This window comes from Stigmatopora argus, chromosome 8, assembly GCF_051989625.1.
Source record: "Stigmatopora argus isolate UIUO_Sarg chromosome 8, RoL_Sarg_1.0, whole genome shotgun sequence".
In the NCBI taxonomy this organism is placed as follows: Eukaryota; Metazoa; Chordata; class Actinopteri; order Syngnathiformes; family Syngnathidae; genus Stigmatopora; species Stigmatopora argus.
The window spans coordinates 14,620,900-14,638,318 of record NC_135394.1 but is presented as its reverse complement, the minus strand read 5'-3'; the positions used below and the strand labels follow the sequence as shown (position 1 = coordinate 14,638,318).

Below are 17,419 nucleotides of genomic sequence, written 5' to 3'. Positions count from 1 at the left end.
GTTTTTAGTTCATTTCTATGAGAAACGTTCGTTTGAGTTACGAGAAAATTGACATACGAGCTCAGTCTCGGAACGCATTAAGCTCGTATCTCGAGGTACCACTCTACTTACGAATGCTTCTAAAAACAAAATTTCCAGATTACAAAACCCTCACATTAGCAAATGACTGTTCCAATATACAAAAACCAAAGTCAAGGTACGAAATCCCCCAAAACGTCATTAAATGTCCTGTATTCGTTATTTTATTCTGAAATTCTTGCGGTAGCGTTGCATTCTGCTTGACAATCTCCCTACACTCCGCTGTTTTGAATCCATAATTTGAAGTTGTTTAGATGTGTGTTGATGTGTTTGTGTGCTAACGTTAGCTTCCTCTTTAGACTGCACCTGCACAAATAAAAAATGCTTTTGCCTGCTTCTTATTCATTTTAATACATTAATAAATGATTTTTTTTCAATAATCTTCTCTCATTTTGGGGTGTTTCTCACATCTTTCATACAAAATTGGGACACTGACCATTTTTAAAGGGTTTAGCTCGTCAATTTTTAGGTCCGTGGAAAAAATCTATTAAAAAAATACTGACAGTTGTGGGACCAATTAAATTTCTAAGTAGAGGTACCACTGCATTCCAATCCTTACTATTGATCACACTATCGGTTTCAACTAGAGGCAAACCATTGCAATTTTTTTTTATTGTCCAACATCAATAGTTATGGATCTGCATGAGACTTCATTTTTTTGCATACTCTTTATTGATTAAAGATTTAATCATTTAATTCAAGTGTAAAAGCTCGAGATAGTGGAATTTTTAAACTATGATTCCCCCTTTCTGCCAATAGCAGCAAAAAATTCAATGATACATTTTACTGCATGCGACTGGGATTCTTCATTTTGATTGAAATTCTTCAACCACCCTAACAAAACTGCCTCTGAAATAAATGTTCACACCCAGGACCCTTGACAGCGAGACAAACAAGCCCCCCCACTAATCACCCCGCTGCCCTTCTCGAATTCCCAAGTTACTTTCAGCCAAAAAAGCACACCGTAAAGGACAAAGACTTCCAGTTTGTTCATTATTTCCGAGTGTGACTTTAGCTTTCAATTTCACTTTCCGACTTTTCCGAGGTGAAAAACCCACTTTTTTTTTACCCGAGGGCTTTTTTCTTTTCCTCTAGTCAGCTTCAGAATTTAAATGGAGTTTGACGAGGCACTTTCTTGGATTCTTTTTGCGAAAAAGGTCAGCTTTTACAGCGTACCGTAGTTCTTTTGGTGCACGAGCACGTCCATCACGCCGTGAACTTGCGTCAGCTGCCGGCAGTGCAAAGACGCCAGCAATTTCCTGGGCCCGGCTTGCGTGGGGACCAAATGCTCCGTCATGGAGACGCTGGCTCGGCTCTTAATATCTCTGGAATAGGGGGGGAACGGGAAATGACAGAAATGGTATACCACGTTTCATGTTTTTTTTGTTTTGTTTTTTTCGCTCACCCGTAATTAATCTGTCGAGGAGTGGCGAGGCCCAGTCCCTCCACGTGGAATATGACGGACTTCAGCACCTGAGCTAGAGGGTTTGTGAAGGAAATTTCTACTGCCATTTTCTCCCCGACAACAGCTTTCCCGATGGGCTGAACAAAAAAAATAAAAATGTGTTTATTTTGAGGTTTTCTTTGGATATGATTTGTTTCTTTATTTTGGAAAATTTCGACCATCTCATTCACTGTTATTGATGATGACAGACAGCCAGGTCTTTATGACTGGGAGAGGGTGGCAGTATATGATAGCAGATTTTTTTGGATTTTGGTACAATTTTTAGTACTTAATCCACTGATGTCAAAGTGGCGGCACATGGGCCAGATCTGGCCCGCCACATTAACTTGTGCGGCCCGCAAATCATGTCTTGAATCCAATTCTAAAACTCAAATGAAGATATTAGCTTTTTTGTATTTTTTTAAGTAAAAGGAAATAAACATTTTAACAAAAAAATGAATATTTAAAAAACTTAAATGAAGATTGTAGCTTTTTTTGTATTTTTTTAAAAGAAAAGGAAAATGAAATAAACACATTAACAAAAAATGAATATTTTCCCTATTTTTAATTAAAACGCATTTAAAAAAAATCTAAATTAAAAAACTACTATTTTCCATTTTCAGTTTTTAATGTAAATAAAAATCGAATATTTTTTAAAAAATGTACTTTTTAAAAGAATAACAAATGATATAGTAGTAGTATTTACTGTATCCACTTTTTCAGAAAAACATTCAAATTTAAAAAAAAATAGTAAATGTTTTTCCCACATTTTTTTAATCCAAAACTCCATTTTTTTAAGAATCTAAAAATTAGACAAATTAATAAAATGAAAATACTTCCTCTTCCTCTTTTATTTCTCAATGTGAATAAGTAAAAATATACCCCCCCAAAAATAATTTTCCTTTTTAATTAAAACGCAAAATCCCCCCCCCCAAAAAAAACTTTTACCTTTAAAAACAGGTCCGGAGTCCTGAGTCGGAAACTAAACTGGGTGGCAAGAACCTGCTGCGTCTCTTTGACCCGTCCTGATAGCGTTAGCATGAGGGCAGACTGGTCCACCAGTTGGTCCTTGTAGTCTTTGTATTCAAGAGTCCAGTCCAAAACCTTTACTATATTAGAAAAAGGAGAAAAAAGGCACACTGCATTAAAAAAAAACCACAAGCGATTGCTCCTGCCAGCTAAACATATTGTATTTCCTCCTCAAAAGCAACCGTGGCAGATTGCAAGACGGATAAAAATGTGGCAGACCTATCAGCATCTTTCCAGGTTGAACCGTTTTGGAAGCTGATATCTAACCTTATTGTTTTGGTGTTTATTGAAAATAGAGCACTCCCTTCAAAGTAATAGAGCGAGAAGCGAAACTTACATAGGAATGAGACACACTGACAGACAACAGTGAATGAATTTTGCCGAGGCGGATAAAAATACGGCAGATCCATCAGCATCCTTCGAGGGTGAAATGTTTTGGAAGCTGATGTCTAAACCTGTTGTTTTGCTCTTTATTGGAAATGGAGTATACTACATTCAAAGAAATGGAGCAAGAACTGGAAAATATGTCGGAACAAGACACACTGACAGACAATGGTGAAGGAATCTCTTTCAGTTTTAGCAGTATTGCATCTAATAGTATCAGTTTCGTTAACAATACGGCAAGTAGCGTATTGGCCCGAATATAAGACGATCCTAATTATAAGACGACGAAAACAATGACAGTACATATGAAAGAAATCATTATAACAATATATTTGAGAGAAAAATGCCATTTTGCCTCATCCAAATCATGCAAAAACTGTCTATCACATCTTAATATCTGAATATATAAATAACATATTTATATGTTCAGATATCAAGACGTGATAGACAGTTTTTGCATGAAACTAAAGTGTAATCACATTTGTAAATGAATGGCTCCCGTTTTTTTTTAATCCAAATTAACCAATCTACTGTGATAAAACAACAAAATTGCAATAACTGCCTTAAGCATCAAGCTATCTGGCACCATCTAGCGTTGTATATGGTCATATATGGTCATAATGTCGAGAGCCCGAATTTAAGACGACTGGCACCTTTTCAGTCTTATTTCAATGCAAAAAAACGTCTTATATTCGGGCCAATACGGTACAGTATATTCAAGAAAGAATGTATAAATTGACAAGTACGTAGAAAGTGCAGAAAAGTAGAGAATTCGGAACAACCGAGCTCACTCTGATTGGGCAGCAGATCCACGTCGGTGTGGTCCGTCCTGACGGTCGCCTTGTGTACGCCGGTGTAGTACATAACAGACACCTGGCTATGTAGGATAGCGTGGCGGTGTTGGGCGCTGCCGTTCCGTAGCGTGACCACCAGCTGGGCGTCGCGCCCCATTTGGGGCCCGTCGCCGTCCATGGCCACCGCGATGGCCACGTCCTCCATCTCGGGGGCGGAGTACGCATCCGCCTTGGAACCGTAGCGGCACGCCGTTTCCACGGCTATGCGCTCCCCCTCTGTTCCTGAATGAGAATGTGTTCCAATAAGATTAAGGACAAGATGGGCAAAGACGGATTCTGTTTCATGCACTTTTAAGCACCATATGCTTTGTTTACGGAGTTCAACCAATTAGAGCCCAGGTGAGAAAAATAAGGAAGTATATTATATTTAAAAAAATTGGGGACGCAACAGAGGAGGATTAGGGCTACTGAAGGAAGGGCCAAAATTCCGAGTTTGAAGTTAGGTTTCTGACTTTGCAGCCAGAGTTCTGAGTTTAAAGTACAAAGTTAAGAATTGTGATTATAGTTTCAGAATACTGAATTTGATCTGAATTTGAAAGTCAGAACTCTGACTTGAATTTTGACCTTGAAAGACAATGTTGAATGCTCAATTTGAAGACAAAGTTCTGACTTAAAAGTGAGGTCGGAATTTATATTTTTATTTTAATCTCTAGAATCTGAAAGTCAGAGTTCTGACTTTGTTTTCAGAATTCTGAATTTCAAGACAAAATTCTGACTTTAAAATCTGGTCAGAGTTAGGATTTTAATCTCACAAGTCGGAATTCGGACTTCAATTCCCAAGTCAGAATTCGGACTTCAATTCCCAAGTCGGAATTCGGACTTCAATTCCCAAGTCAGAATTCGGACTTCAATTCCCAAGTCAGAATTCGGACTTCAATTCCCAAGTCAGAATTCGGACTTCAATTCCCAAGTCAGAATTCGGACTTCAATTCCCAAGTCAGAATTCGGACTTCAATTCCCAAGTCAGAATTCGGACTTCAATTCCCAAGTCAGAATTCGGACTTCAATTCCCAAGTCAGAATTCGGACTTCAATTCCCAAGTCAGAATTCGGACTTCAATTCCCAAGTCAGAATTCGGACTTCAATTCCCAAGTCAGAATTCGGACTTCAATTCCCAAGTCAGAATTCGGACTTCAATTCCCAAGTCAGAATTCGGACTTCAATTCCCAAGTCAGAATTCGGACTTCAATTCCCAAGTCAGAATTCGGACTTCAATTCCCAAGTCAGAATTCGGACTTCAATTCCCAAGTCAGAATTCGGACTTCAATTCCCAAGTCAGAATTCGGACTTCAATTCCCAAGTCAGAATTCGGACTTCAATTCCCAAGTCAGAATTCGGACTTCAATTCCCAAGTCAGAATTCGGACTTCAATTCCCAATTCAGAATTCGGACTTCAATTCCCAATTCAGAATTCGGACTTCAATTCCCAATTCAGAATTCGGACTTCAATTCCCAATTCAGAATTCGGACTTCAATTCCCAATTCAGAATTCGGACTTCAATTCCCAATTCAGAATTCAGACTTCAATTCCCAATTCAGAATTCGGACTTCAATTCACAATTAAGAATTCTGCATTGTGAATTGAAGTCCGAATCCGGAATTGTGACTTTGCCAGAATTCTGTCCTCTGATTTCAAATCAGAATTCTGACTTTTGACTTGAAGTCAGAATTTTGGACACCTTTTTTTTCTTCAGTTCCCTTATATCTTTTCCATAGGATCGTATATAGTTAAAAAAAAACTTGACGTGATAGAGAAAAAGTGAGAATTTTGCAAAAATTATGTAAAACAGCTGTCAGACCTAACCGTGAAAAAAATGGTTTCAAATGTAAAAATGTTTTTAATTGGAAGTCAACTAGGCAAAGTGTCCAAATGCTCATTCCGAGGCTGTGACTACCTTCCCGGTGCTTGTAAAGGTGCGTGATGTCGTTCCGCTCGTCCGAACCGACAGTCTTGGTGCTGATCATGTGGCCCACGACTTTCTTCTCGCTGTGTATTTTGGAGAAGGTCCCGTCTGGATTCCTCTGCCAGTAGATTTTATCGCTGTTCACCTGAAAAATCCCAAAAGAGAGGGAAGGGGGAAAAAAGAGCTCAGAACAGATGCAATAGTGTCATTTTTGACAGGCGCCATTTGGTGGAGTGTTAAAACACAGAACACGCAGGAATTCAGTTGCGACTCAGTTGGGATTGTCCTGTATGCTGCCCCTTTTTGACACTCATCTAAATTCTATACCATCTGTTAAGTCCTCGTGACATGGCTGATTTGTTTCCCAGCCTGAGTTCGGGTTAACACGTTGCACAAATTACATTAACCGGTTCTGTCCTAAAAATTAACTATTTTCACTTTGACCACACAGAACGTACAACATTCAAACTAAGGAAACACAACAACAACCATCCTACTGTATGATCTACCTGTGCCTGCGTGGGTTTTCTCTGGGTACTCCGGTTTCCTCCACCTACCAAAACATGCATGGTAGGCTGATTGAAACCTCTAAATTGAGTTGAATGCTTTTATTGTCATTATACAACTTATTTATGACCGCTTATTCATGTTGACTACTTATCTATGTCAACTCCTTATTTAATTATTACCTACTTAATTATTGATTATTCATTTTTGATTTATTGTTATTATTGATTATCTATCTGTTCATTCGTTTGTTGTTGTTATTTGTGCACTTTCCTACTTATTTATGTTGTTGACTACTTATTTATTATTTATTATTTATTTGTTATTATTTAGTTGTCTGTTCATTTGTAGTTGTTATTTGTTAACTTCCCTACTTATTTATGTTGTTGACTACTTGTTATGTTCACTGCTTATTTATTGATTGCTTATTTATTGATGATTTATTTTTAGTTTATCGTTATTATTTATTAAATATTTATTTGTCTGTTTGTTGTTGTTATTTATGCACTTTGAGAGGATGAGTGTTGTAATTTGTCCCTGTATGCCCTGTAATTGGTTGGCTACCAATTCAGGGTGTCCCCCGTCTGCTGCCAGAAGTAGGCTCCAGCACCCCCGCGACTCTTGTGAGGATATTAAGCGTTAGGTGTAGAAAATGAATGAATAAATAAACAAGATTATTTTCCCAGGGATGCATATGATTAAGCGATCATAGATGAGTGTGTCCAATAAACTGGGTTTGCACCCCCAAAAATTAGTTTAAGATGATCTCTTGCCGACTAACCTCAGCAAACACAAACTGGGCATCGTGCTTGAGGAACACATGGCCGTTGCGAATGGCAGCCACCGAGGCGGGACCGCAGCGGAAGGTTCCCTGACTGGTCTCCTGTGGCGTGGCGTCCACCGCTTGCCACCCTCCCATCCCCAGAGGGAGATCGTGACGAGCCATCCAGCAGTCGTTCCACACGTGGAAGTTCCTTGAGGGAGAGAGATAGACTTCCATCAAAGTTGCTTGCATTTCAAAGTTAAATCACTATCTAAAAATAGAATATAAGTGCCAACACAAAATATCAATGCTTTGGGTCAAACTAAATATTTAGCCAAATTACTTGACCTTTGAACTCGCATGTTCGCTCTAGTTTGTTTTAGTTTCTGCAGAAATATTTACTTTTCATATTTACATAGAAGCTTAGATTGAAAATTTCCCAATTTTTTTTCGAGAGTCTCGATTCAAACCCTTATTTGAAACTAACCTGAATTTCACAGCATGACCTAAAATCATCATTTGATCTCCTCACCTTGACTTTAACAAAATATTTTTTTAAACACAGATACCATCTTAAAACATTCATTTGAAACCCAACTTTGAAATACATACCTTACCTTAAAAAATTTCACAATGCTTAATATATACGCTTAACATATACACTTAACATATACGTTTAACATATACGCTTAACATTTACGCCTAACATATACGCCTAACATATACGCCTAACATATACGCCTAACATATACGCCTAACATATACGCCTAACATATACGCCTAACATATACGCCTAACGTATAAGCCTAACATATACGCTTAACATATAAGCTCAACATATACGCTTAACATATACGCTTAACATATACGCTTAACATATACGCTTAACATATACGCTTAACATATACGCTTAACATATACGCTTAACATATACCCGAGAAAATGTATATTTTTTGAAAAATGCTTAAATATGCCAGAGTAGCGGTGCGCATTGACCAAAATGAGAAAGGCAGAGGAGCTGGAAAGTCAATTAAACAACAGCCAACAATCAATATTTGCACTCTATTTTTTTCCCTTGTTTACTTCAGCATTGTGCTCCAGCATGTTGCCACTCTAATGGAATTATTAGATGTTCTCAGTTATCTGCGAGCCTATTCATCACTACGGACTCAACTGGAGACCTGGATCAATTTATTTCAGGCACGCCGCAGAAGTCGCTTAAACTATTTCACGATGATGACACCAGAATGTAAGTCATCACTCCGCCGCGCCGTAGTAAGACCCAAGTCAAGGCGGAATCCCTGGGGCCAGGTGGGTTTTCAATATATAATTGGTCGTGTATATTTTTGCAATTTGGCTGCGCGTGAAGCAGCCATTTCCGCTCGGGTGAACTGGCTTGTCACCGTGAGTAAAAAGCATAATATTGGACACAGTAGAGGAGGGAGGGTGGGTGCACACACCAGATGGAGTCCGCATTCAAATGAGCCAGGGGCTGCAGGTCCTCGTCCAGGTACACGTCTGTTGTCAAGGAGACGTCGGTGTCGTGAGCCGAGCTGAAGTTGGTCACCGTTCGGCTGGGGATGCCTAAACACCGCAACACTGAGCCAATAGAAGTAGCCACAAATCATTATTTTGATAGTCGGTTCGTCGCAAGTTAGAATTGTGATGAGTAAATTAATTGCTTAAATACAAAGAAATCATCTGCGATTGGTGGCCCATATGGTTAGCACGTATGACTCACAGTTTTGGGGTTCAATCCCAGCTCGGTTCTCACTGTGTGGAATTAGCATGTTCAATCCGGGGATTGAACCCTCGATCTCAGAGCTGTGAGACGGATTTGCTAACCACCACAAGAAAATAATTGAGACAGTAAAATAAACAAACGGAAATTGACCTTCCCCGTTGGAAACTAATTTCAGTTCGGTTCTCACTGTGTGGATTTTGCATGTTCAATCTGGGAGTTGAACCCTCGATCCCAGAACTGTGAGGCGCATGTGCTAACCACCACAACAAAAAATTGAGACAGTAAAAAAACAAACGGAAATCGACCTTCACTGTTGGAAACTAATGAACCCAATGTAAAATACAGAAGGCGGTGGTGCATAACCTACCCGTGGTGACGATCCCTGCAAAGATCCAGCACTGGCCGTACTTGACGGGGGTGCCGTTGTTTTTGTGGTATTCCGTCAGTATTTCCATACTTCCAGTCCAGACGGTCGGACAAGTTCCTTGGGCATAATTGCCTGACCAGTTGCCCTCCAACACACCCTGGTCATCGCGAGAGTTGATCTTCAGTAGATGGACACAGGAAATTGTGAAATACATGAATTAGAAAGATCATGATCATATACTTCTTTCTTTATTCATCTGGTATTCTCATTCAGAACGGTTTGTTTTCTCACCATTCCTGACACAATTCGCACCACATTAATTGGATCCCCCCACCCAGATGGAGGAGTTCCGCTCTTTTCCAGGATGAAAAGGCACGCGGACAGTATTTCGTTGTCAAACTAAAAACCAAAACAAGAACAAAACCTGTCCATGTCCGCTCCATAATAATTGATCAAGCAATAATTACCTGTCCGTAGTCCCACGTGCGAACTGCAATTTGGTCTTTGGTGCCGTAATAAATGCGCCCCACATCGTTGAGGATGTATTCATGTCGCTCCTCTTCAGCGTCCATGAACACGGCGTCATCTGGCATTAAAATAGCCGAAAAATTACACAAGTAATGGTTCATGACTAATGATGGAAAGTACATAAGAATATGTGGGTTTTGTCATGAATCACACAGTCAAATGACTTCAGAGATTTAGTTTCTAAATGCATTAAGGTGTGGTCGTTTAATGATTTCTGAAAAACTGTAAACAGATAGAGAAATTATATAATGTGGTACTCAATTGAGTAGACATGGTGCTAAAAGTTTTGCCACATTTCTGTTTCCCTGATAAAAAAAAAAGCAAGCACTTGAAGTAATGCTCTTCGAATGGGATGTTTTGGGGCTGCTTTGCTTCCTCACGACCTGGACGACTTTGTTGAATTGAAATACTGGCAAAGAAAAGGATATTTATGCTCAAAAAGGCTACTGTAGCTTAATTAAAGCCATTATGCAACTAAGGGTGGCCAAAATTGTGAAGTATTTCATTTTATTTTTTCATATTTTTTAAAGAAAACCATTTATTAAAACCTAACTTGAAACTGGAAAAAAAGAAATTGACAAGGGAAGATTACTATACATATATATCGTGGTATCAATGTCCAAACTGTCATTTAACTTTAACCCCAGAGTTAAAGTTTTAAGTGTTAACTAATCACATAATAACATTTAGAAGGGCTCACTCACAGACACAAAAGGTGATTTGTTTGTTTCATTCCCCATTTAATTAGTAGAGCCAAGCACTATGGAAAACTACTTCCATTCAAGCAATTAAAAAGTCAATTTTCCATAATGTGTCCCTTTACAAACTCATTTCAATGCACTGTAGCATAGCAGTAATTCCCCAGATTGCATCCACCTGCTTAACGTGTTGTGTACAACACGCACAGTAATATGGAGTGCATATTCTCTACTTAAAGAAGCGTGTAATCATTTTTTTTATTTCATTTTTTGCTTCAGGACCACCGCAACTGGCAGCTGTTTGACCGTGGCAAAATGTTCTGGGATGTTGCACTTATATTTTTAAAGGCTTTAGAAGTGAAGGTGAAACAGCTTGAGCTTCTGTTTATTAAAAAAAAAATAGTGTGCCAAACACCAAGGAGGGTGGGGTGTAAAAGTTATGTTTTTGTCCTTAATCTTCCTTCCGTAAGGATAATTATTGCAAATGTATGCTTAATTATTGGGGAATTTAACATTGAAAAGGATCAAATGTACTTTATTTATATAATTTAAAAATATATATATTTTTTGTTATCAGGAAACAAGTTTGAACAATCTAATTGACTGCCCAGCGGAACATATTCAAGGTAAAAGTCCGCAATGATTTCTTTAACAGTGAGAACAAAACAAAACAAAAATTGGGCTCGGAGGTATGATACGTATACGACGCCAGAAAATACCGGTCAAATTCCTGAATGATGGTGCAATATTCATTTTTAGTGGCCTCTTGATGGTGCAGTGTTTCTTCCGCCTGGGCAATCTGGGTTCGATTCCCACTTGGTGGTGGTGTGATTGTGAGCTTGAGTGGTTGTCTATTGTATTGTGGCTTGCGATTGGTTGAGATAGGCCCCTGCATTCCCATTGTGGATAAGCGGTATGAAAAATATTCATTTTAGTCAGTGTGCTCAACAATCAAGAAAATTTGGCACAAAGCAAACAAATTCAAAGCATCGCCGTATTTGGTCAAGAAGGCGCTTAAGTATGAAACAAGTTATCGTCAAATTGCTATGCTATGATGTGATATGCTACCTGTACTGGTTCTTGGGTAATCACAAAAGTTCTGAGCTCAGACCCAAATTGTAATCCCCTCTTTGGGAACGTATCAAAAACCCACCCTTAATTTTCTAATAACCCCCGAGTTATTGTGAAATTCCTTTTCTGGACTCTGAGAACGTAGACAAACGGAACCCGATTTTTCCAACCACCACCTTCTGCAGGGTTTGCAGCTTTACAAGGTGATGCGACATAATAACTTGCCATTTATTTCGTGCACCAATCCTGCAACTTGCTAATCCCCAGAGTTCCCTTCGCCCAAGTTTCCGAATCATGCTTGGACAGTACGAGCAAGAACAGGAGTTTTTAGTTAGTAAAAGTTTTTTTTGTTACCTTCACACCAAGGGTTGAACAAGACATAGACGTCATTAGCCGGGTCGTGCTTGGAAACAGCTCGGCCGCCCGGGAACTCGGTTTCCACCTGAAGGCGATAGCGACCGATGGCGGCGCCGGCCGGGGAGTTGACGGACAGCTTCATCCTTGAGCCATCCCGCTCCACGGGGGCGGCCTGCCAGCGGTTGTCCTGCAGCTGCTCCACCAGGGGGATAATGACGTGCGTTCCCTTTGACACCGTTGGCAGCGGCCCTGGAGGCAAAATTCAAGGCAGGCGGCCGTCAACGTGTTTTTCTACGGCTCAGAGACAGGATACAATTGAGCCAGCATATTTTTTCTGCTGCCACACCTGCATTCCTACCTGGAGGAGTTCGTTTGAACAAGCGCAACTCACAATGTACTGCTATGGCATGCTATTACAGTCATCACCCATTATTCCTGAAGATTTTTTTTTCTGTCCAGCAGTTGCTATCTGTCCCTTGTGGCAAATTTAGGTAGTTTACCTGCAATTTAAAGCTTCCATTGAAAAAAATAGAAAATGGACACTTGGTGCTAACTAGCATAATTAGCATTTTACTATTCCAAGGCCAAGAATCTAGGGGCAATTCTTTTTATCACAGACATTTATCAATTAATTTCTTTAAAACACAGATTTTCTGAAATGTCCATTATTTGCAGATGTATTAACAAAACACACAAATTGCAACATGGCGGTCCCAAAACAATTTCACTATCAATTTAGTTTACTCTTATTTAGAGACATTGTTGACCTAAAAATTGTTCACAACCGGTTCATTTTGATTAATATGTTATTTATTTACGAAAATAAATTCATACCTACAATTTAAAGCTTCTATTATAACAAATTGAAAAAATACATGAGCTAACTAGCATAATTAGCATCTTCCTAAACCCAAGAATCTTGGGCCTATTCATTTCATCACAAAGACATTTATCAATTAATGTAGCCTTTCTTTAAAACACACATTTTCTAATATGTCCACTGAATGTTAATATTTGCAAAAGTACGACCAAAACACACACATCCCTACACGACCGTCACAAAACAAACTTCACTAGCAATGCAAGCATTGCTAACTACCAAAATCCAATTCCCCACATAGGAGTAACCAAGTTCTAAAGTATGTACACCACAAAACCAGGAACAAATCAAAGACATTTCCATTCGTTTTTTAACATCACTGTTTGTAACTGTAAGAATTGAGTAGAAAAACCCCAAAATCAGATATATATCTTAATACACCACAGTTGTGTTTCACAGTAAGGCATATTTGATATACTGATTTACCAAGTGTGGGCGTGCATTCATTTGACATCAACTCAAAATAAGCCCCCCTTTGAAGCCTCTGCCAAGTTGTGGCTAAAATGGAAGTGACCCCCAAAAGAAATCTCACTACCCCCCCGCCATCCCCCTGAACACACGCACACCCATGCACAAACAGCAAATAATCATTTGATCTCAGCTGCGGCGGCACTCTTGGCGCGTTGATTGTACGTGTAGTAATTTGCTGTTGGCTTCCTCTGCTTTTGCACTGGATACCCGCAAGGATAAGATTAGTTAACTGCTTCATTACTTGGCCCAAATCATTTGCATGATGACACGCGCTGCAGTTGTTAATGCGAAACAACAAGGTAGCGGTATGCGGGAAAAACACAAAATCCATTGATATCAGAAACTGCAATTGCAAGCACGTACAGTTGAGCCTAAAGTAATTAATTTGTAGTTTGTTGCTTATCTTTTAGCTGTTTAATAGTGCAATCGGAGTCAGGTGATGCGACACGAATGCCCAAAATTACTCACAGGAATCTGGGGTGAATTTATTTAGGATTTTTTGAAGATGTTGATTGCTAAATGTTTTCAGACGAGAAATCACACTGGATGTAGTGTATTTTGTTATATATCCTCCACACAATAGACTGCATTTTGATTGCGACGATAATGATTGAATACTCTCCAAGTGTCACAAATAAACCACACACACACAACTAGCCAGACATGCCCATTAACCCTTTGGCTGCCCGATGCTGGGAGCATTTAAATGTCATTTTACTCAATATATGAAGGTTCTTTTTCCTTCTTTTGCATGTAGAGACCATTTCCCATCCAAATATAGCAATATTAGCTTTATGAAATAATTCAAATATTTATAATGGATGTTTTTCCTTGAAAAATGGAAACTGTTTGGAGTTTAATAGTCGAAAAAAGTCCATTAAAATGTTCTTCCGTCTTTTGTTTACATTTGTGATTCTTTCTTCAGACTCGCGAGACTCCGAACCGAGACGGTAAATATTATTTTTGTTTCTACAGAGCGTGCTAACTTAAAAAAAACAATTGGAATATATAGTTTGATAAAATGACCAAAATGAGGCCAGCACATTTATCAATAAATTCTACATTTTAGCTTTAATCATGAAAAATACAATTAACATTTGAAAATATTCTAATTGAATATTATAATGAATTAAAAGTATGTATAGGAATGTGTTGCATACATTTTTTTCTTCTATATTATATATATATATATATAAATAAATATATATATAAATATATATATATATATATATATATATATATATATATATATACACATCAATTTTATTAAAACGAAGAAAAATGAAAAGAAAACAATACGGCTGTGTCTGTTTCTTATCAATATTATTCAAGGAAAAATGTGACCTGCTTTAAACAAATTAAAAAAATTAAAATAACGTCTGTATATTGAAGAAAAGAAAGGAACTCTAGTTCCAAATCCAAATTGACCAACCGAATAGGAGCGCTAAAACAGGCTAAAATTGACCCACAGAATGACAGCAAGATATTAAATTTATGTTCAAATGACTATTCCTTTAGGTTTATTAGGCATATATATAAAATTTTTGGAATGTAAATGGCATTACTTTGTTACTTCCGATTCACGGCTCTCGCTTTCAATCCTGTAAATTTGCGAAAATAGCAAGGTTGCGTTAGCACAGGGGTGTCAGACTTCGGTCGGTTCGTGGGCCACGTTAACCTCAACTCAATTTCATGTGGGCCGGACCTTTTTAGATAAACTTAGATAGACTTTTTTTTATAAATGGATTAAAAGAACTGGATTAAAAGACCTGAATATTCAGTTTTTTATAGATCTAAAACAATGTTTATTTTAGCTTTTTAAAAAATATATTTTTAGATTTTACAAAATGATTTTTGAACTAAAAACACAGAAAAATGGATTAAAAAATTACAATTATTGATTTAAAAGGGGGAAAATCAGGAAATTTAATATACATCTATACTCTTCATTTTAATTTGATTCTAAAACAGAAAGTCGGCACTCATGATTACTTTCCCGGGCCACACAAAATGATGCAGCGGGCCAGATTTGGCCCCCGGCCCGCCACTTTGACACTGGTGCGTTAGCGCGTGGGAAATGGCATACTTTGACACAATTTCTATGCCTTAAAATTACCATCTACTGTCCCGCATGTGGGAGATTGCACAAGCCAACGAGTCAAGGCAAACAAACCAGGAGGGTTAAATTTGATTCAAATGTGCAGAAAGTCGTCTCTGTCGCGGTCTCCGACGGTTCTGTTTGTGCTCGGCTTAACGTGAAGGCGCGGGCAGTCAAACGCCCTTCAGATGTCGCGAGTGCCATTAGTCGCCAGCTGGATGCGTTTGTGTTTGTCACATCAAACGGCTGGGACACGGCAAAATGTGTCCTTCAATTGTAATCCCCTTTTCATCCTCACAAAAACAATAAAGAGACTAATTACCACTCCTGGGCAGGTTGCTCTTTGAAAATAGTTGGCTTTTCTTTTATATTCAAATCTGGATTACAGTCGAAAAACAGGGGCACGACAGGCAAGGTTTTCTCCTGCAAGACAACACTAAAACCAATTGGAACCATTAATAAGCAAGCTATGAAAGTATTGGACAGAAAACTAAAAACGCACAACCCATGTCAGATATATTTTTTTAAATGCCTAAACTGGGGCAATACAATTAAATATGCAGATGCCACCTTAGTTTATAAAATCTTCCAACACAAAGCTCCTCCTCCACTGCAAGATTCTATACAAAAAATTTGAACCCATCAACAATGGCTGGCTCTAGAGGTGAATGTGTAGTTCCCTTCAAAAAGAGTGCATTCAGCCAAAGCACCTTCATATCTGTAACTCAATACCAATTAACATACATGAACTCCTGTCTCTGAAACTCTTGGCTAATCATCTTAAAGCCTGGCTGTTAGACGAACAAAATTGCGATCACAGAGCTGTATTAAACAATGTTAATTGTGTGCAATGTTCCCTCTAAGCTGCGCGCTTGCGCAATTGTGCACTACTCTCGCGTTCTTTGCGCACGGCAAACATATGCAGCGCACAAAATCAAAAACTGACAAACACAGTGTCCAGCCAATGATATGATGCGGTTCGGGCACGTCGCGTGTGTTTACTTCCTCGGCATGAGTTTACTTCCGCGGCATGAGTTCATTTCGCAGGTTAGCATATAGCCAACAACTCGGTGGAACTGCTGCCAAGCCTTTATCATGGCCAAACGAGTCAAAGTAAAAAAGAAATGCGGTTCTTCTAAGATGGAATGGCTGTCGGAGCAAATAGAAGAACAAGCGGTGAAATTGGGTGAGAACTGTCGAAAACTTTGCCAAGTGTGCGTCTGTGTGTGTTGTATATGTCATCGTTTGTCTTCAATTTACACGATGGACTATAGATGGAAATTAGCCCTGGGCTGCAATCTTACATATTTACATATGTATGTTCATGAATATAAATAAAGATAAATCAAATCAAAATCAAAAGAAAGTTCTCTGCAAAACATACAGCGAAGCTAAAGTTGTAAGCTAGTTTTCCGATGGAAAAATATTGCACATAAATGGACGCTTGACTATCTCGAGTGACACATTCAGCAGAAAAGTCACTTGAAGCAGAATGAGAAGTAAGAAGGACAGATGTGGAAAAATGAGGTCAACTTTAAGTCAGATTTGTGCAGATTCTAGTGTCATTTGTTTAGATATTTTATCCACAGATATGAATCATTACATTTTATTAGGACTAGATCATTTATGGCTAGTAGACACATACCTGTCAAGGTATACGTTTTTTGATCATTTCAAATTGTGTACGCTGTATAACAACCTTTGAACGGGAAGAAAAAAATCTTCTTTTAAATACATTTTTACGATCTCGTTTTACCCATTTCGGCTGTAATGCGGAACGTTTCTGTTGCAGTAGCAGAGGAAAACAGCATTGTCAATTGCTAATATTGCATGCACGTGCAACCCCTTTCACCTGTCCGCCTTTTCACCATCAAAAATATAGCAAGCAAGATACCCCGACATGCACCTGGCAGGTGTTCTACTGGTGTGTGCCCATAGTGAGCAATGAGGATGTTGCTCACACTGGTACTCAGTGTGCTCAGGGAGGTTGTCTTTCTCCCCAGACAAACGAAAAATTAGAGGGAACATTGCTTGTGTGTCATCATTTACCTTCAATCTACACAAGGGACTAAAAATGGAAATTAGCCCTTGGCTACAATCTTACACATTTACATATCGGGGGGTGCTGGAGTCCATCCCAGCTGACTTGGGGCCATTAGTGGGGACACCCTGAATCGCCGGTCAGTCAATCGTAGGGCACAGGGAGACAAACAACCATTCACACTTATACCTAAGAGCAATT

At 38.8% G+C, this 17,419-nt stretch overlaps 1 protein-coding gene across 2 annotated transcripts in view; it reads right to left on the bottom strand.

Moving 5' to 3' along the window:
- Positions 1-17,419, bottom strand: part of LOC144078745 (protein-glutamine gamma-glutamyltransferase K-like) — a 32,940-nt gene continuing 15,521 nt past the window's right edge. For both annotated transcript variants that reach the window (XM_077607066.1, XM_077607067.1), the window contains 11 exons: positions 11,726-11,977; positions 9,542-9,660; positions 9,366-9,473; positions 9,075-9,252; positions 8,424-8,562; positions 6,982-7,174; positions 5,685-5,838; positions 3,727-4,011; positions 2,471-2,631; positions 1,484-1,620; positions 1-1,403 (listed from right to left, as the gene is read on the bottom strand). In XM_077607066.1, coding sequence (XP_077463192.1) covers positions 1,244-1,403; positions 1,484-1,620; positions 2,471-2,631; positions 3,727-4,011; positions 5,685-5,838; positions 6,982-7,174; positions 8,424-8,562; positions 9,075-9,252; positions 9,366-9,473; positions 9,542-9,660; positions 11,726-11,977 — 1,886 coding nt within the window. In that variant the 3' untranslated portion in view covers positions 1-1,243. The remainder of the gene's footprint in view (positions 1,404-1,483; positions 1,621-2,470; positions 2,632-3,726; positions 4,012-5,684; positions 5,839-6,981; positions 7,175-8,423; positions 8,563-9,074; positions 9,253-9,365; positions 9,474-9,541; positions 9,661-11,725; positions 11,978-17,419) is intronic.